Source organism: Diadema setosum, chromosome 17 (genome assembly GCF_964275005.1).
Source record: "Diadema setosum chromosome 17, eeDiaSeto1, whole genome shotgun sequence".
In the NCBI taxonomy this organism is placed as follows: domain Eukaryota; kingdom Metazoa; phylum Echinodermata; class Echinoidea; order Diadematoida; family Diadematidae; genus Diadema; species Diadema setosum.
In genome coordinates this window covers 20,168,046-20,189,503 of record NC_092701.1, presented here as the reverse complement: position 1 = coordinate 20,189,503, position 21,458 = coordinate 20,168,046, and the positions used below count along the sequence as shown (strand labels likewise).

The 21,458-nt window shown below is 38.2% G+C and overlaps 1 protein-coding gene across 1 annotated transcript in view; it reads right to left on the bottom strand.

The window, feature by feature from the left end:
* The window catches only part of LOC140240510 (CUB and sushi domain-containing protein 1-like), an 82,953-nt gene that overhangs the window by 30,948 nt on the left and 30,547 nt on the right, over window positions 1-21,458 (bottom strand). The window contains exons 9-17 of the mRNA XM_072320277.1: window positions 19,661-19,939; window positions 19,045-19,074; window positions 16,627-16,986; window positions 15,316-15,675; window positions 11,596-11,625; window positions 10,267-10,305; window positions 9,676-9,810; window positions 8,630-8,866; window positions 2,667-3,026 (exon numbers count right to left, since the gene is read on the bottom strand). Of these exons, the coding sequence (XP_072176378.1) occupies window positions 2,667-3,026; window positions 8,630-8,866; window positions 9,676-9,810; window positions 10,267-10,305; window positions 11,596-11,625; window positions 15,316-15,675; window positions 16,627-16,986; window positions 19,045-19,074; window positions 19,661-19,939 (1,830 nt within the window). The remainder of the gene's footprint in view (window positions 1-2,666; window positions 3,027-8,629; window positions 8,867-9,675; window positions 9,811-10,266; window positions 10,306-11,595; window positions 11,626-15,315; window positions 15,676-16,626; window positions 16,987-19,044; window positions 19,075-19,660; window positions 19,940-21,458) is intronic.

The window sequence follows — 21,458 nt, the reverse complement described above, 5'->3', positions numbered from 1 at the left end:
TATATTAACAAAGATGTAATTGCATTTTTTTCATCTACTTCTCATTTTCATATGTACCTTGTCAAATTACATTCTGCAAGTGTTACAAATATCCTGTACATATGCAATGTATATAATTTCTTTGTTTATGGAAGTGAAAACAAAGTAGAATCTTGAATCTTGAATCTTGAATTATTTCTGGCAATATAGGCGTTACGAACAGACTGAAATTTTACATTCCTGAAAAAGACATTACTTGTGTTATACTCCTCCTTGATACTCCTTCACCTAAATCATGGAATTTTAGCTTGGGGCAATACTCATCAGACGCTGCTGAATAGAGTGTTATTACTGCAAAAGAAAGCCCTCCGTATCATTTCCAATTCTCCCACATGTTCACATACAACTGCATTGTTTGAATGTAATAAGCTATTAAAAATCAACGAATTATTTTTATTTAACTTAGGTCAATTTATGTACATGCATGATAACAGTTTATTCCCATCTATCTTTGATTCTATGTTTCAAACAAAATCAATCATTCAATAATTACCCCACCCGACGCTCTATCGAGTTTCATTTACCACTTCTTCGAACGATTCTAGCAAAGAATACACTTATTTACTCTCTAAAAAAGATCGAGTGAAAATATTCACTCTTGAAGGAGTGAATACAAAATAGAGTGAATTTTGAGTGAAAAATTCATTTTCACTCGTTTTGGAGTGACCTCAGGGGACCACTCGAAGATTTTGGAGTGATCCCTGAGGTCACTCTAAAACGAGTGAAAATGTACATTTTCACTGAAAATTCACTCCAATTTCACTCTAAATCCACTCTTTTTTGTATTCACTCCTTCAAGAGTGAATATTTTCATTCGACTTGTTTTTAGAGAGTATACTGGACCAAATTATTGGAATTCCCTGAATCACGACATAAAATCTGCTCCTTCTATATACTCATTTAAAAGGAGATTGAAGTTTTCTTTTTCTTTTACAATCTTATAATGACGACCCCCAGAATCAGATTAGTTTATAGGCTTATTTTGATACCCCTCAGCAAAATCTGCATTGCCGGCTTTTTTTTTTTTTTGTTACTGATGCCCAAGCTTTGACTATGATAAGATCTTCTTTAACCTATACTTCGCAGGTGAAGGGCTTGTTGTATAATGATTCTTTTTTCTTCTCTTTCTTCCTCAAACCTCCGAGGATCGTTGTATCTGTTGCATATTCCTGTCTAGTCTGTTACCTCTTTGTCACGCTATAGTCTTGTCTCTCTCGCGTCAAGTCAGTTTTTTTTTTCCTGCAAACAGTCTTGTTGCTGTTCCAGTCTTGTCTCATGCTCATTATTTTGTTTGTTTGTTGTTTTGTACATAACTGTTTGTCCGTCTGTCTCTTAGTGGGCTGCCAAACTTTTTGTGCCAAACTTTTTGTACTATACTTTGTTGCTTTTTTCAATCATTTTTTGCATCGAGCTTTTAAATACAAGAGGGGCCCACACTCTACAAGCATTGCCTTTTTAGTGGGACCCTCCGTTTTTTGTTTTGTTTTTTTCACACAGTGCATATTGACACTTTATTTCATTTTCGTTACCTCAGAAACAATTGCAATGTATCGATACTGTTAGTTTTTGTTGTTTTCTCTGTACAAATTTTCATGCATTGTTTCTGTCACTCAAGAAAGTGAGATTTACGTTTGTATATTATTCTATTGTGGAAAAAACGAATAAAATTTGAACTTGAACTTGAACCCCACGACACGTTAGTGTTGTCGGGATAGTCTAGCGGGAAGTTCGGAGAGGTGATGGCGGCAACAGCACCATCTGATCCCAAGTTCACTATTCCAAAGAAAGGATTGAAGCCCAGGATTTTCACTGCTTGTTAATTTTCTGATGCAGGGTCACATGTATATATTTCATTCATGTGTTGGAATTTAGAGACGAAGTGTGTCCAGTTCGTAATTGGTTGTCAGTGATACTTTTGTTTTGATTCTGTAGTCTCAAGTTCAATGTACATCTATAATAATAAAGAACAATTTTGGTGCAGTCAACAAGTTTTTTTTACGCTTAGTCGATCCTCTATACAATGCTTCATTACAATTATCCATATAATAGCTTACTGATTACTAAGATATGGACTGTCATGTTCCAGAATGAATAAATAATAATGGATTGAGCTTTTATGTAGTCGTTTGCAGTACTTGAACAAGTGAGCTTTTGGATATATTTGTCAGTCGTGAAATCACAAATCTTACTACCCTGACTGTGCGAGCGTTGAGTAGTTGGACTCATAGTAGAACCTAAACCAGAATTATGTAACAATACAAATGTTTGCTAGTGATGAAGCATGGCAACCAATATAATTCAAAACTATGATCTTGCTTGACAGACCTAGTCATTCTCAAAACACGTTGGTATGCTGAAATACAGTGTTGTGAAATATTAAATCTTAACGCCATCTTATTAAAAAAAAAACAGACATTAGCAATTTATATATTTTTTTTTTCCTCCACTATTTGCTACCTTTATTCAAATTAATGAAATTCTTCAGTCGAGATGTTTTTATTGCAACTGATTGACAAATTGCCCTACATCACATCGACATAAATAAGCACTAGCCGCTGCATAATATAAGGATTAGAACAAACATTTAAAAATACGCCAACATTATGGAATTTAAGGTATGTTCTTACCATCTGTGCATCTTGCTGAAATAACTGCCGCGAATCCAGATGAGGTTATTGACGAGTCAGATCGAAACTTGATCCAGGCAGAGCTGAAGTCATAGTCATAGCTGGTGGGATCAAGTGTCCCGGAGAACTCACCAGCTGCTCCTGAGAAGTCAGGGTTGTCGGCAATTGTCAGCTCGTCAAAAGTGCGCTCAGTACTAAAACTGACCAAGCGCAAAGTCATGCCACAACCCTCTGGAACAGATACCATCCAGGTAATGTCAGTGCTGCTGTCGTATGGTTGGGGATAATTGGGGGAGAAGATAGTGACACTGTCTCCAGATTCCAGGTTAAATGTTCGTCCATCAGAGATTTCTGTGGTAACTAAATATGAGAATGAAATATATCGACATAAAAAAAATGGACTGTCGCAATCACTAAAATCATCTTGTAGGTGGGCCTATAAAGTATATACAGATCAACTTTTTCACATGAAGTCGGAATCACTGCATACACATAAATTATGTGTGTGTGCGAATGTGAGATCATGTGTATGAATGTAGGCATATAATTAAATGTAAGAGAGAAAGAAAGATGTAATAAGCGAAGACGAGTGATGTTTACATGGTCGTTTCACTATCAATCCAGGCTTTAGATCCCTCACTTAAATCTTTTAAATAATGGCTTGCGAGCATGCAAAGTAAATGAATAAATAAATAAATAGATAAATAAATAAATAAATAAATAAGTAGAAATAAATGAATAAATAAATATTCAGATATCATATCACAGACATATTCCTACAACACATGCACTGAGCACAGATGAATGTGCAATGCTGGTCAAAATATTGGGGTCATCCCACGAGACCGACACCCACGAGTCATACGGTCCACGACACCGACATCAATAATAGGTTCATGAGTCATACAGCCCATGAGTTATACGGCTCACGAGTCATACAGCCCATGAGTTCGACACTGCGCACAAAAGGCTCATGAGACCGACACTTAAAGCAAACACAGTCCACGAGACCGACACTAAGCGATAAAGGCTCACGAGACCGACACTAAGCAAAGAAAGCCCACGAGACCGACAGTAGGCAAAGAAAGCCCACGACCGACACTTTAAAGCAAAAAAGGCTCACAAGACCGACACTAAGCAAAGAAAGCCCACGAGACCGACAGTAGGCAAAGAAGGCCCACGAGACCGACAGGATAAACAGCGCCATCTACATGTCAATTACCTGTACAGGGTGTTCCATTAACGGAAAAATAACATACTGGAGGGTGCAATTTCGTCACGCTATCAAGTGAAAGATGGTAACCATCTACATATGAACGATATCAAATATGTATTTCTACATACTTCCAGGGGGAGGGGGCATGGTCTGTCAGGGAGTGACATTGTTATCAATTAGAAAAATAGAATTGTATTCTTCATGCACCCCCCCCCCCAAAAAAAAAGACAAAAACACAAATGAATTGATAAAGGACATGCTTAATACGAGTGAAAATAATGCAAATCGCATAAGAAATTGCCTTCTTAACTCTTCCACTTGTTCATTCGTCAGTTCTATAAGAGAGTTAAGTCTCAAATAAAAGAATACATGCAAAACAAGCAAAAATGATTCATTGATTTTGTATATACTATAAACGACCTATATGAGAAATTGTCATTTTTAATCATTTACTGCCATTACATTTTGTGATATTTTTTTTTCCTTCATAATCTGATTCGTCAAGCCAATGCAAATTGACATCATAGTATAATAGTATCTCATAAGATCCCCAAATCCATGAAGTATATCTAAAACCACTTATCTCTCATCCATTCAATGTATTGTATTTGCATTAAAAATGTATATGCTTTGTTTTCTTCCTAATTCTTTGACTTGTATCAAATTCTTGTCTGCACCGCCACCTTCTCATCATGTAATTTAAGTGATGTTAATTTGCCAGTTCTGTGACGAGTTTTCCACAAGTAACCGCCTACAAGAATAAAAACGTAATGATTTTGGTAGCCACTTTGTTTATGGAGATAAGATGGAATTGCACTAAGAATTTTTCTTACAAGCCGTTTTTTCTCTATTCAACCAATAAGCACACTCGAATCATGCCGATTTTCACTCTATAAAATGCCTCTCGATAATCCAACTAGAATATAATAACAATCACCGAAGGCAGATCTCTCTCTCTCTCTCTCTCTTGGGGGGGGGGGGGGGGAGTAGGTATAGAGGTCAAAGGGTTAACATGCAAACAAGGGTGTCTTGGCATCTTTAAGTTAATGAGGAAAGATCTGTTGCACACTTTTACTGAATTTTGTTCATTTTTTTTCCACAAACACACACCCATGCAAACACAATTAAAGATCCTGATCATTTCAGGGATCGGGGGCAACTGATGGGGTAACACCCTGGCAACTCTCCTTTTCCATCTCTCATATCTTCCTATATGCCATTATCAGGACACCCTATACAATTTATTGGTCTATAGGTGGCGCTGTTCATCCTGTCGGTCTCGTGGGCCCTCTTTGCTTAGTGTCTGTCTCGTGAACCTCTTTTGCGTAATGTCGGTCTCGTGAGCCTTGTATGCGTAGCGTCGGTCTTGTGGGCCTTTTAAGTGTAGTGTCGGTCTCGTGGGCTTTGTTTGCTTAGTGTCGGTCTCATGAGCCTTTTTTGCGTAGTGTCGGTCTCGTGAGCCGTATAACTCCTGGGCTCATAGGCGCCGGAAGTGGGGGGGTAGGGGGGGGGGGGGGCGGCCGCCCCCCCCCCCCCCCAATCCAAAAAGTGGGGGGGCAAAACGCATTTTTGCCCCCCCCCCCAAAAAAAAAAAAAAATAAAAATAAACAAATAAACAAATAAATAAAAATAGATAAAATAAGATAGATATGTATATAATTGAATAAACGCGAAAAAACATAGCTACAAACGGCAGTTTTTGGACTGTAAAATGTCAAAATTTCCAAGCTCGCTCGCTCCGCTCGCTCGCATTCAATCGCTATATGCCATTCTCCTAATGTTGCTGCCAGTAATTGCCAGCAGTTGCGCCTGGGCCGCCCCCCCCCCCCTTAATTTCCAAAGCTGAAAAAAAAAAATATATATATATATAGCTACAAACGGCAGTTTGGGGACTGTAAAATGTCAAAATTAATGGTCAAATTTATTCGTTATGCCATTTTCCTAACGTTGCAGCAAGTAATTGCCAGCAGTTGAGCCCGGTGTGCCTCCCCCTTAATTTCCAAAGCGAAAAACATAGCTACAACGGCAGTTTTTGGACTGTAGAATGTCAAAATTTTCAAGCTCGCTCGCTTCGCTTGCTCGCATTAAATCATTAAGCCATTCTCCTAATGTTGCAGCCAGTAATTGCCAGCAGTTGTGCCCGATGCGCCCCCATTAATTTCCAAAGCGAAAGATATAACTACAAACGCAAGTTTCGGGACTGTAGAATGTCAAAATTTTCAAGCTCGCTCGCTTCGCTCGCTCGCATTGAATGGTTATGCCATTCTCCTAATGTTGCCGCCAGTAATTGCCAGCAGTTGCGCCCGATGCCCCCCCCCCCTTAGTTTCCAAAGCGAAAGATATAGCTACAAACGGCACTTTTGGGACTGTAAAATGTCAAAATTTTCAAGCTCTCTCGCTCCGCTCGCTCGCATTTTATTGTTATGCAATTCTCCTGATGTTGCTGACAGTATATAATTTGTTGTTTCACACCGTCATTCCATAATCCATGTAAGGAAAACTTACAATGTTGCTCAATGACTGCGTTGTTGAATGTATCACATTCCGTAATGTATTGTAGTCCCATTATTGCGCACGCACACACGCACATGCATACACACCGTCAAAATTACTTTTCCACAAGGTGCCCACCCGCAATGTTTCGACCCACCGTACGCCACTTTACATATATATATATATATATATATATATATATATACACACACACACACACACACACATATATGTGTATATACATATATATATATATATATATATATATATATATATATGTGTGTGTGTGTGTGTGTGTGTGTGTGTGTGTATGTGTATATTGTGTAACATTATGCATGGTCTATCGTGAGCCCCCTCCAATATTTGCCCCCCCAATCCAAAACTGCTTCCGGCGCGCCTGCCTGGGCTTATTTTACTTGATGTCGAACTCGTGGGCTTTATTTACTCAGTGTCGAACTCGTGGGCTGAACTGATGGGCTGTATGACTTGTGAGCTGTATGACTCGTGGGCTGTATGACTTCTGAGCTGTTTAACTTGTGGACTGTATGACTCGTGCGTGTCGGTCTCGTGACGTGCACCCAAAATATTTTCCCCACTGGAAAAAAAAATACACACACTTCTTTCTTTCTTTCTTTCTTTCTTTCTTTGCGCACGATATGTAATTTCCTGGGGGTCTGTGGATCCGCCAAATAGTAGAAGTTTCGGAAGAAGATGGCCTGGTTGCCCCGCTATGGAAGAGGAAGCTGTCTTTGTATGGACATCGGACACGCTGTTCAAAACATCCCTATTCAGACGATAGTAGAAGGAAAGGTACCAGCTGAAGGGAAGGCCAGGCCAGGACGTAGGAAAACAGGATGAATTTACAACATCAGGAAGTGGACGAATTGTGGAATGGTCGTGACAGGAGCAAAAGCACGCAATCGAATGCCGACGGTTCTACATGTTCTATGAGGACTACGGCAATATATAGTGCGTATCAAAAAAAAAAAACGCAACAAGATTTGATTTCAAATGTGTGAAGATTGTGTTAACTTTACACCAAAGTGAGTAGCAACATCTTAAAACCACATATCTCTTCTTTCCAATGATATCTTATTTATTCATACACGGTCATGGATGGCTGAGTAATCATTCTTTTTGGACAATGGGTCAAATTGGACTTGGGACCAAGTTTAGACACAGCAAGAATCAATGTACCTCATTAGAAATTAACTTAACAAATGGAATAATGAAATTAATAATCGCAACTTACCATTGTCTTCTTTTTTTAATCTCTTTTTAACATTACATCCCATTCCCCTCATTACGGCCACCATTCCTTCCCACACAGAGATTAGCTCTTTTCTCCATCTCACACACAGCCCTGCGAATCATTGGGGCTTGGTGGCGTACAGCTTCAAACTCATCAGTGATTCTTTGTCTCAGAGTTGCAATGTCAGGTGGAGGGGTAATGAACACTTTGCTCTTGAGATAACCCCAAAGAAAAAAGTCACAACGAGTCAGATCCGGAGATCGTGGTGGCCACTCCACATCATGTATCAAGGCAATCACCCGATTTCCAAATACCTCAGCCAATCTGTTTCTTACTGCAACTAGTCGATGGGCTGGTGCGCCATCCTGTGCCCACCATAGGCGTCTAAACACACCCTTTTTCACCCTTTTCTTGCACAGGAAAATTTTCCATTAATTCAGGAATCACGTGTTCATTTAAAATGTGTAAGTATCCATTTCCGTTCATGTTGTTTTCAAAGAAGAAGGGCCCTAGGAGCAAACCGTTTCCACAAAGTCCAGTCCAGACATTCAGCTTTCCAAAAGAAAAAAAAAAAGGAGAACTGAAAAGGATTTATGCTGGTCTTACTATCTGAAACTTGGTCCAAAGTCCAATTTGACCCATTGTCCAAAAAGAATGATTACTCAGCCATCCATGACCGTGTAAGAATAAATAAGATATCATTGGAAAGAGGAAATATGTGGCTTTAAGATGTTGCTACTCACTTTGGTGTAAAGTTAACACGATATTCCCAAATTTGAAATTAAATCTTGTTGCGTTTTTTTTTTTTTGATACGCACTGTACAGCAGCAGCTGTGGAATCATTGATGCTCACTTTGGAAAAGAGTAACTACACAGATACTAGGTCATCTAAACACCTGCGCATTCTTTCTGCAGGATGATCGAAGAAAACACTTCATGTACATTGTATGACATGATACAGATGGGAATAAAAACAGTACAATCAAACAAAATACACGATACCTGTAGTGGCTGCCGACGTTGTTGCAACAACGCCCAGTGGTCCTTCATTGCAGAAGTCGCCTGTGTTGCAGGTGCAGAGCTGCCCCTCCAATCCCTGGAAGGTCAGTCCACTGGCCTCCAGAGAACCCCTGATTCCCTCCATCACCCCAGGCAAGTCTGCTGGAGTGAGGCATACGTTAGGGGGCATTCCCTCATCGCTGCACCCTCTCTCCAGTTGAGTAATTGTTACATTGCCGACTGTGAACGTACCCAGCATAATCATAAAAGAGAGGGGAAAGACGACACAAATCAATTAACACTTTACATCTCCATGCGTACTGCAGCTGTTATCTGATGAGGTATACCTCCATCGCACTATACATGTAGTTTCACGACCTGGAAAATAGGACTTAATTGAGAGACAAATTCTACCAAAGACACATTTTTTTAAATACAATACTAGAGTGAAACGCAACATGCTGCAAGTTTCATAGGAAATTGACCCCCCCCCCCCAAATAAAAAGAAAGTGTAGACACTTTCACCTAAATTTAACACAATAATGATACTATTCACAGCTACATGTGCAAATGAGATATGGTAATAATGTCATCACGTCACAGGTTTATCCCGTACTCAAAAATATTTTAAAAACAGCTGATGCAACCACTAGTTCTCAACCTTACTGACATCATTGATTCTGGATAATAGAGCAAAATGAAATTAGAAAGAAAAGGTTCAATACATTCCTCATTTTCTTTTAATCACTTGCAACGAAAAAAAGGAGGTAAGAGTCTGTGCATAAAGGTTAAAAAACGGTAATACAGTGCCATTGCAACTGCATCCAAGACGTGGTCACATCTAATCTTATCAAATATGTTTTTTTTTTCATATCGCTCATATAAATCTCTTAATCATGTCGACTATTTAAGCTGTTGACTAAAATAGACTGTTCATATCAATTGCATTTAAGCATCAGCAGAATCAACAATAAGAATTAAAGCCCACTTAAAACATCAAAACTTACATATTGGGTGGGACAGATAACTTGTAATATTCATAAACTTGCAGCTTCCAGACTGAGGACAGCTAACGGAGTCTCGCGATGGGAAGTTCACACAAGGTGGGCCGACTCCGCTAAATCCACTGAATCCTGGCATATTTGACCTCATTTCTATGCACCGTGAGCACATGATGTCACTATCTGCTAAACAATAAATAAAGAGAGAGGGGAGCGCAAGAGAATACCCAAAACTAATAAGATATTGCATATACCTCCCAACATCACGACATAGTTCGTAAACGCAACAACTATAGAAACGCGACCCGAAAGACGTTTGCAATCGCGTTTTGACAGTGGGTATTGAAACGCGTTTTAAATGAAAGGCGTTTTATGGGAAAGTTCATAGACGCAACGCATCCTTTGATTATTCTTTAAATTCATTCTGGTCACATGAATATGCCTTCTGATATCACTTGAAGTTTTGTGCATTCTTTATCAGTCATAACATCACAGTGATCGAATTAAGCAGTCTAGTAATCACATTGCACATTTCATAGTGGATGAGAACATAACAAGCAATGATAGCCTACATTAATTTGTGCAACTATTAAAAATAAGACAGTAGATACAGAGTTTCCACATTAAAGCAGTTCTTACCAACACTTGCTGTGGGCATCACTATGGTGACATCGGTTTCTAAAAGTGAAATTTATAGAATTCATTAGATATTCATGGCGTGGTGAATGTCTTCATGCATGGAACTATAAAAAACGCAGCCTTTGATAGTTCTGTAACTGCAATATGCTGTCGCTTGAAGTCGTGTGCACTGTATTCGTTAATTTTGAAATAGTGTGGTGATAATACAAAGATCACAAGAAAACCATTTGTGACCGTGCATCACAAAACGCACAAAAAGTTGCACCCCTTGATTTTACGTGAGGACTCAAAAAAGGTAAAATGGGTCAACTGAGTCAATATTGAGTTTTTCATATTTTCTGAAAGACCTATCCTTCTTCTATATTCTTTAGTTTGGGATCATAACATGAATGGGAAAGTGTGTTTTCAGCAGATTTTCTACAACCCTTTTTGGGTGGAGAGTAGAATGATCAGGTGTATCTCAGAGGCCCCTTTTCATTTCTTGAAATCCTTTGCATACTCTTCACTTTGAACTCTAATAACTTTTGAAAGGATAATGCTACTACTTTGAAAGTTGGCATGAATCATGGACAGAATGTGGTAATAGAGCATAGTCAATTTCAGCTTAATCTAATAATCTTTTCATTGTTGTTGCTCCAGTGGTTTACATCTAGTGTTTTGTCCCTTTCATCACACACCCCGCACGGCTTGGTAAAGATTAAGTGCTTGCATAGACCCTGTACTTCAGAGCCTTTTCCTCAGTTCACACTATCCCAGAGTGTGTGCGTTCTTTCCAGTACGATTTGATAGATAGGTTAGGGGAGTCCATATGACTTGAGTTATACATCATTTTAAAGCTTATAGAGTCAGCTCCTTCAGATTCTGCCCTCAACTAAAAATCCATGTCTGGCGACGTTTTGTTCGTTTTGTGATGCAGGGTCACATTTAGTGACACAAATAGACCGAATCATTACTTTCCCCTTTTTAATTCCAAGGCTTGATTATGAAAAGTAGGCCTACACAAAAGATAAATGAATGTCCAGTGGTCCAATTTGTTTAATCAATTGTTTAATTTGTTACGAGGAAAAAAATCATAATGATGAAATGAATTACTAAATCAATCAAGATAAAAACTCAAAAACCGTGTTTCACATTTCTCATGAAATGAGAGATTCATAACGAACCTTAAAAATATTTCATGCACTTATCAGTCATTACTTTATGTAGTTATCGAATTAAGCAGCTATAGCCATCACATTACAAATCTTTGTAGTTGATGGAAATGACATAAATACAACTATAAAAACCAAACAAATAGATACAGGATCTCAACATCAAAGCAGTTCTTACCAACAGTTTCTGTGGGCATCACAGTTGTTTCTGAAAGGAAATTTTAAGAGAATTCATGAGATATTCACATGGGGAATTAATCGTTATTCTGTTCTAACCTATTTAAACCTTTTATTCCCAAAATAGTTATGGATTATTACCAAATAATTGCATGCATAATCTAGTAGTAACCACAACCACAAAGCCACTTCCTGTAAGAGCACTACAAAATGGCGATGTGTCTCTCAACTGTATCAACTGTGGCTACAATATGCTGAAGCTAATAACATTAGTATAGAGTCAATCTTAAAGTTAATTGAAGAGGTAAAATCACGAGAATGCTGTGCTTGATACAAAAGGTACAATAGAGTGCGTATATACATGTATAATTTATATCTAATATTATCAATTCAATTCAATTCAATTTAATCTGGTTTATTCACAATACTGCCATGGCAGTCAAGTGGCTGAATTGCGGAGTGACATACAACTGTGTATACAATAAAATATAAAAAGTCATTATTGCATGAAAACAATACATAATAATCGAAGATACACACGTAGATATATTCATAGTTGTTTGATAAAACTGTGAATGGTATATAGGGGTAGTACCTGTTGTATCTAGGATTTCATTCTCTCCATTTCAAGGTTCAATTTGTCTCGTTTGTGTGTGTGTGTGTGTGTGTGTGTGTGTGTGTTATCTCACTATTTTACCATGTCATGGCAGTGGCTCACTTCCTCATTTTGCACTGCCATGATGTCCACACTGAAGCAGACGTTAATTTTATGTTATAAAATGGGTTCAAGAATGTAGCCAACTGGAAGCGCTGAAATGAGTCACGTGTGCGTGCATTAATTTCTTACTAACATGCACGTCGTAAAGTCACTGACGTCACAATGTTTACACTAGCAGTGCACGCTCAATCAGTTGTTACAAGTGCGTCGCGCGCTACTATACGCGCTGTCAATCCTGTGAACAACTTCTAGTTCGGGCTGCCAGCCGGCCTTTCTTGCTTGTGCATAACATGTGCAGAGACTCCAACCCAAAGCACCTTCTGATCTGGAGATTCTCCCACCTGAAACCCCTAGCAAACGGGAGACTCCAAGTTGATGTGTGCGAAGCGCGAAATTCCTAGGGTTATAGATGCTCTCTGGTGCTATCTAAGGCTTATTTCTTCAACATACAATAGCAATACGTAAGAAATCCTTTCCAACGGGAGACATAGAGCCAGGGCGGGAGAAATTAAATCTCAAACGGGAGAACGGGAGATTTTGCAAAAATGGGTTTTCGGCGGGAGATCTCCCGTCGAAAACGGGAGAGTTGGAGTCTCTGCATGTGGCGTACGTATGCTCTTATACGTATAGTACTTATATGTGCGGGATTTCCGAGTGCGACGTGCGTAAATGTTTGGGACGAACATCTTCGGACGGACATCTTACTTTTGAGCGAGTGCTACATGTAGCTGACTGGTATTGACCCACAAAGGTACGTGAAAATGCTGTTAGTTTTCGACCCATTTTATAAAACAAATGATGCACAGGATTATTTCGTGGTGTTAGTGGAGATGCAGCTCACTCTCGGGTATTTACAATGTAGTGCATGTTTCACAATTGTAAATACTCTCGAGTGCGCTACATCTCCACTAACGCACTTTATCCTGTGCATCATTTGTATACCAGTGATGTCATAGGCGAGAGCCTAGCTCTGATTAGTCAAAACATAGCTTGGGCAGTAGAGGGCGCTTGCATTTCGCAGCCTCAAGACACGTGAAATGAGAGAGTTGTGTCGCCACCAAAAGTTACTGTTAATTCGCTGTTTTTACGTCAGCCCAATGTTGTAAGTAGACAATTACGGTTGGATATGAAAATTTGATGTTTAATACGTTGTTTAATTATAGTCATGGTAAAAATGCTGTATCTTAAGTTCTAAAATATTTGGCTGAAAATTGATATACAAATGTGACTGAATAATGTGCAGTGGTAAAGTATATGCAATGCACAGGAGTCAATGAAAGATGTGTATAGGTTACGGTGCAGTGCGGTTTTCGGTGTAGTTAACTTAATTGAAGTTGTTGACATGATTATGTACGAGAGTCGTAGCACCTTTGGGCTTGACTGAGAAAGAAATTTAGTAACAAATGAAAGATATATGAATGACAAAGGTGTGAAAGTATTAAGTAGGTCACAGGGTCACTGAGTTAGCTGGCCTATGATATCTGTAGCATGACAAAGGGTTTCATGATAAGAGTGAGCTCGGTACAGTGGAACCTCTATAGAACAAATAGGACAAAATGCCTGATATGGCAAACTATTTTCTCCGGTCACGGCCAGGTTGATTTCCTTTCTTAGATATTGTTTATTTATCATAGATGCAGAAAGATACTGGAACTGACAAACAATAATTGTGGTTCAAAGGACCTGGTTAGAAAGAGCTTCCACTGTATACAAAGATCACTTGGATTTGCAAGGATGACATTACATTGTTTTGTCTTTAGTTTATGTGCAATTCAGCCATGTGTAATTTAATTACGCAATTATTATTTCAGTGCAATATCTTATATTTCATGACCAAATAAGTAGAGTTAGTTGTCCCTTTGGTCAGGCTGCTAATTTATACACAAGACAAAATAAGCATACATGTGAGTTTATTTCACACATGACACGTTATGTTGTTGTCTGTCATTGTCAAACTTATTTATTTGATGAAATGCAGATGCTCATTATCGTTTTATTTCTGTCATCAAATCCAAGGTTGAACCTTGCTCGATTGGACATGGTAACAGCACTTTGGGTGTCAGCAGTGATTTTTGGTACTGGTTAAATAGCGTCACCTACACACACCAACACAACTTGATTTAACATGAGCTTTGAATATCAAAATTTCAATAAGTCAATTTGGAAAATAAAGTCAGTCAGTCCCATCCGGTTATTCATCTGGGGGGCATTTCATGAAGGAACTTGTCGGATAAAATATCTGACAAGTCAATTATATCCGACAAGTTTTAAAAAATTCTTTAGTCTGATTGGCTGATTTCTCTGAACTTGTCGGATATAATTGACTTGTCAGATATTTCATCCGACAAGACCTTTCATGAAACGCCCCCCAGGTCATTTGTAATCTTCTGTCATTTGAAAAATATGGCATCTTTGGCATGATAAATAATTACGGCACTACACTGACAAAATTTGACGTAAATTACATTTGAATAATCTTAATGATTTGAATTTGGTAATTATAGTCCATCCATCCCATTTGTTCATTTTATCTGAAGGCACTTTTGTTTGTAATGTATCCCGCCACCAACACAAGATATAGAAATTGATAAAATTGTAGGTACAGGGCAAGTGGAAGGTGGCCTCACCTGATACAACATAGAATAGTCAATTCGGGCATGCAAACATGATCGCAACCTCAAATTACGAAATCAATAGTTTCAAAACTTAAAAAAACTTTCTCAGTCTAGGTCAGGATTTGCTGTGGTTTTTACTGTGCGATCCATTTAATTTTGTGGCTTCTATTCACACACACTAACTAATTTCACCATCTCTCTTTAAAATGACTCGCCGGTTGACTCCCCATGCGCTTAACTTACCTAAGCTACAAAATGCCATAATGGTCAGTTAAAGGAAGCATGGTAAACTGCAAAGATTAACGGTGGCAAATTCTGATCGGGTTTGTTTTAAAACCATTGGTTAACATTATACACCAACATTATACAATCTAAAGTATGCTCTTACCATCTGTACATCTTGCTGAAATAACTGCCTCAAATCCAGATGAGGTTATTGAGGAGTCAGAGTGAAACCTGATCCAGGCAGAGCTGAAGTCATAGTCATTGCTGGTGGGAACAGATGACCCTGAGAACTCGTCAGCTACGCCTGAGAAGTCCCGGTTGTCTGCGATTGTGAGCCTGTCAAAATTACTCTCAGTACTGAAACTGGAAAAGTCCAAAGTCATGCCACACCCCTCTGGAACAGACACCATCCAGGTAATGTCAGTATTGCTGTCGTATGGTTGGGGATAATTGGGGGATGAGATGGTGACACTCTCTCCAGATTCCAGGTTAAATGTTTGTCCGTCAAAGGCAACCGTTGTGACTAGAAATGAGAAAGGGGGCAACATATTATCAATGGTAACAGTCTTGTGCAAAAGGTAGACACACGCAATTATGCATACATGCACGAATACTCATACGAATATTCATAACCACACCCACACGTACACATACACACACACACACACACACACACACACTGGCAAATACAACATTTCTGCGAATGATAGGGATATTCATAAGGCAATGCAGTAGCTGTCTTGGATGAAATTTGGATGGGAGAAAAGCAAACAAAAAGAAAGTAAAAACAACAATATCTTAGATATTCCAAAATAGGCCGAGATTACAAACTTAAAAATAATCTTTGAAATTAGTAATCTTTTGACATTCTGCAGCCAAAAAAAAAAGGTAATTTTGAAGAATAGAGGCCTCTGATGAAAATGAATTTCATTCCAACAAAATATAACAATAAAATGGTGAATATTATGAGAACCTCCCTAAAAAAGGGAAATATGTAGTTTCTGCAAAGACAAAAAAAAAAAGAAGAAGGGAACACTGATTTGTTAAAAGGTCCGCCAGAATCTATGGTTGTTGACATTTCGTTTCCTATCATTTGTGAAAGCAAGCCATGAAAGTCGCATAATGACGACATTTTGGCATATCATGTACTTCATGATTATGTGCTTTTAATTCACACCAACCATAAGACACATATCAATTTGGTATCTTAATTGTGACTGCTATGATAATTCAAAACTGTGATTCAAGTTCTCCAAATCATGAGTGAACACATTGTATGAAGTAGTTCTTTTCGGAAGGCGTCATTTATATTTTAGAAGTCTGTTGGTTGGAGTGATGCTGCACACTAATCACCCAAAAACGCAGAAACTAAACCGACCGTTAGAAAAATCAATGATAAAAAAACACAAATCAATTAAATGCAGTTATCAGAAAGACATACTTGCAGCCATCTTTTAAAAAGAAATATTCTCACCTTCTTGGCATCTTGCAGAAATGACTGCCTGAAATCCATCTGAGGTTATCGACGAGTCAGATCGAAACTTGATCCAGGCAGAGCTGAAGTCATAGTCATAGCTAGTGGGATCAAGTGCCCCTGAGAACTCACCAGCTGCTCCTGAGAAGTCAGGGTTGTCGGCAATTGTCAGCTTGTCAAAAGTACTCTCAGTACTAAAACTGTCAAAGCGCAAAGTCATGCCACAGCCCTCTGGAACAGACACGATCCAGGTAATTTCAGTGTTGCTGTCGTAATGCAGGGGATAATTGGGGGATGAGATGGTGACACTCTCTCCAGATTCCAGGTTAAACGTTAGTCCGTCAGAGGCAGCCGTAGTGACTAGAAATGAGAAAGTGGGGAAAAACACATATCAATGATGACGGTATGGTGTAAGGCAGACACACACGCACACCTTTCATTCTGACATATTATATTTTCATATGATATTATAATCACACAAAATATGATATAATCACACAAACACACATGTGCGCTCACAAACACAAACACAATGTGTGCCTATACTGGTGCAGTTTCGAGTAAATATACCGGAATGAAAGGGAAAAGCACACACACATACGAAAGAAGTTTGCATACTAAGATACTTAGCACCAAGTCACTGATACTACTCACGTTTTCGTAAATTGACTATATCTACATCATGTTAACATCAACCTTGTCCATGCTTTATTCAACTAGTTCGTAAACATGTTAACTAAAATGAAAACAAAAACAGACACACCTAACCATTGATACACAAATGCAATACACCCAACGAGCATCAACGGATACATGCACAATACTGCTGAAATGTTTCCTCCATTTAAAATAATGATAGCTTTGCTGAGCTATGTAAACTTTTATGTTTTACATACAATTTCATGCAAGTCTTAGAAGAGTGACCATGTTATGACTGTCGAACAGCGAACATGCAAATCCTCATTGACAGAAGAATAGAAGTAAAGACACATTTTACTTGAAGATGGCAATTCGTTTTAGGACAAAATTGCGAGAGGATGACCCCTTCAATTCTCTTCATGATTATTTAAAAAGAAACTGAGGAATATTTTCTTTTATCTCTCCACAGATGAAAGCAAAGGAGTCGTATAATCATGGTGGAAATGATATTTTTGAAAAAACGGTCTGTCGACCCTATCATCAGGTGTGAAACAAGTTGACAAGACCTATTTTGACTCATTGAGCCCCCCCCCCCCCAAAAAAAAAAAAAACACTTCTGTGCTCTGCTGTAGTAAGATATATTTCACTATAATTATATTTAGTGATTTTCAATGTTTCATTAGGTACATTTAAAAGTTAACTTTTTTTAACCGAACAGTTGCTTATTTGGTTGCAGAATTTAATAATGCCTCTTGTTTGCTTGATTTATAATCAATCCTTAAACTTGCAACATATTGCACTGTGTCTATCTTGAATATTTTTTTTTCTAATATATTTCTGATTTTGTGAAGTTTTTTGAAGCTATAATAATCTCAATCTAGTTTTTCTCCAGTAAAAAATTACTACATGTAAATCTTAATGAACAAAATTACCTCAGGACTCTGATCGATGTTTTCTGTAAGATAGTAGAAGGTTTACGAATGTAACCCTATATGTTTCTTTACACATACAACACGTATTCCTCTTGCCATTGTCAAGTGCAATTCCTCATTGTTTTAATTTTATTTTGATAAATAGATAAAATAAGATTAACAGAAATGTTGAAGTGTCATAAAATAAATGTGAAACAAGAACGTACGTAATGGTACAATTTCAAATAATTTTACCGAAGAGTCACTGAGAGTGGTTGCTCTCTTCCGATTTGCATCTGTTGTTACTCCCAATACCACAGTTTCTTGAAGTTATGCGAAACTTATTGAATTTGTGTTATCTTATGATTTTGGTCGAATTTTAATGAGTCCTCTACAATTTGGTCCAACCAATTTTACTACGTTATTTAAAAAACAAACAAAAGTGATGTAACCTTGTAAAACAGAGCAAGCATAACCCCTAAATATTGATCTGTCTTAGGGAAACGGCTGCAGAAATTTAACAAATTTTAACAAATTGACACGTCTCAATTTCACTCCACACTTACTATTGGAGAAACACTACAGAAACTTATCAAATCAATAAAAGGATATTTGCAAAAAAAAAAAATAATTATAATGATAGTAATAATAAATTGGGTTATAGGCCCTAAAAGCAGTCTTTGAAAATTATAAAACTAAAAACAAACAACATTAAAAAAATTAGGGGAGAGTAGGAAATGAAAATATCATTCAAGAAGATTGAATCGAATATGAATATTATAAAAGATCAATAGAAAAAAAAACTAGATTAATTAAATGCACAACAAAAAAGGGATAGCAGCACGTATACTTATGTAAATACACTCACCAGAATCTGTGGTTGTTGGCATTTCCGTGCCTATTATGGGTAAAAGCAAGCCATTAAGATTGCTTGGCAAACAGCATTTAGCAAATCAAATATTTCATGATTCCGTATATCAAAAATCAACCATGTTTAGCCATATGAATTTTTGTATCATGTAGCTTCCACGATAATTTGAATCTGTTAACTTTTCAAATCACATCTCATTTGACCATATAAATGTGCATTTTAAATTCGTTGCATTAAGAATAACTACTATAAAGAACATCATTTACACACAATATTTTTTTCTTCAAAACAATAATAGTGGAAGTGCACCAGATTGCTCAATAATTCTGAAAATGCAAAATCTCCCTCTTGTTTGAGGGGGAAACGGTGTACCCATACCGCAGTCTGCCCCGTCTAGGTAGGCCCTACTACTTTCTGATAGGAAAAAAAAATCAGCGGAAATGTGCACCAGATCGCTGATTTTCAGAACTGAAAATGCAAAATCTCCCTCGCGCTGGAGGACGCTCTCCCCCAGCTCGCTCCATCGCACAGATCGTCCCACTCCAAGTTTTACCACCACTCATTATATTATTCCCCTCCTCTTGAGCTATATGTATAAGATAATTATACTCACTAGGTGTTTCTGCACATTGCGACTGAGATGGGTAGCCTATGTCACAGTACTCCCATCGCGTCTCATCACTCGTTGTGTAGCACCAGGCCATGTCTGACTGATCCGGGTTACGACACAGGTTGTGGTCCCCCAACCCGGCATCTGGGTAGTTTTCTGGTGTTCGGGTGTGCTCTTGAGGCGACTGGGAGGTCCACATTTGGCAAGGAAGACCGCTGCGGGTGTAATTGCGGTTCCCTCTGTAATCAGTCCCACTTGGATCAACATAGCATTCTCGGGGATCTGATCAGTATAGGAAACAGTCAACATAAGACAAAAGTCTTGGTGCTAGGTACTCTGGGTCTTTAAAAAAAACAAAACTTATAGTGCTTTGTTTTTGTGGTGATATGATACCCCATCAAGCTTCAGGAATAATAGAAAGCTTACTTTCCAATATGATGTTGTTATGTGTTATGTAACTATATAAGTGTTATGTTCGTATGAAGTGTACTTTTTGTTCGAACACCGTAAGATCGAATCACAAGATATGTGTATGTGAATTGTGCGAAAAGCAATGTCATGAGACATGCTACATGTCAAGCTGTTCGCTGCACTTGAATCCAAAATGTTATATTTGTCCTTCGTGTATCTCAAACGAATTGCCATTTAACCACATACTTGAAGATGATGATTTTCACAGAGAATTATTCTCTTTTTTTCACTGCTCTAGCAGTGATATCTCATTTGAATCAGGTCTTGACTCCCACGTTTTTGATGTGTTTGGCATGAATAGTGATGAAAATGTTTCCATCAATAATCTAGAAAATCCATGTAATTATTATTTCAATGACACTTTCAATCACAAATTTCTGAAATGTCAAAACGAGGCTGTGTTCTCCCTATTTCATTTGAATGCTCAGAGTTTGTCTGCAAAGTACGAATGCTTAACCGACTATCTGAGTTAGTGGGGGGCGCAAGGGATTTTTGGTTCAAATTTTTCCAAAAGCACCAAAATTGGGCACACATGTAGCCCAAACCATACTATTTCGATTTTTGATGGGCGCCAAGAAGGGCGCCCTCTGGGGCGGCCATATTGGCAAAGTCCAATATGGCCGCCATATAGGTTTAAAGGTCACTTGCATTTGAAAACATAAAAGGGTTACACTCATTTAAAAAGTCAGGTTAAGACGTTTTCTGGGTCAAGGAATTCGAATCTGAAGTTGTTTTTATGGTCTGAAGTCAATTTTCCCTTATAAGGTCACCTTAAGGTCATTTAGGGGTCAAGCCATTGTATTCATAACAGTTTATTGAAAAAAAATGGCTTGCCCATGGACAATATTCCAGGAATGCCAGCCTTAGTAATAGAATTGCAGTTGTCGACGGCTGAAAACAAGGCGTATTTCTTGTGAAGGGCGCCCTTCGGGGCGGCATATTTGCAAAATCCAATATGGCTGCCACCTACGTTTAAAGGCCAGTATAACAATTAAAAACCTTTAAAGTGTTACAATAATTTGAAAAGTCAGCTTTAGAGGTTTCATGGGTCAAGGAATTCGAATCTGAAGTTGTTTTTATGGTCTGATGTCAACTTTTCCTTATAAGGTCTCCCTAAAGGTTCTTATAAGGTCTCCCTATGGAATATCATAGTTCATGTCACAATCATTCCATTAATCATTTTTACATTACAGGCGCTAAGAGGAAATATCCTCACCGACTGGTCATATTTGCGGAATTCAGTATATTTGCATCGGCTTTAATGACAGCCAAAAGAGCTAGATAGAATTGTGGGTAATGCCCTTTTAAAGAGTTTTCAGGATTTGATTAT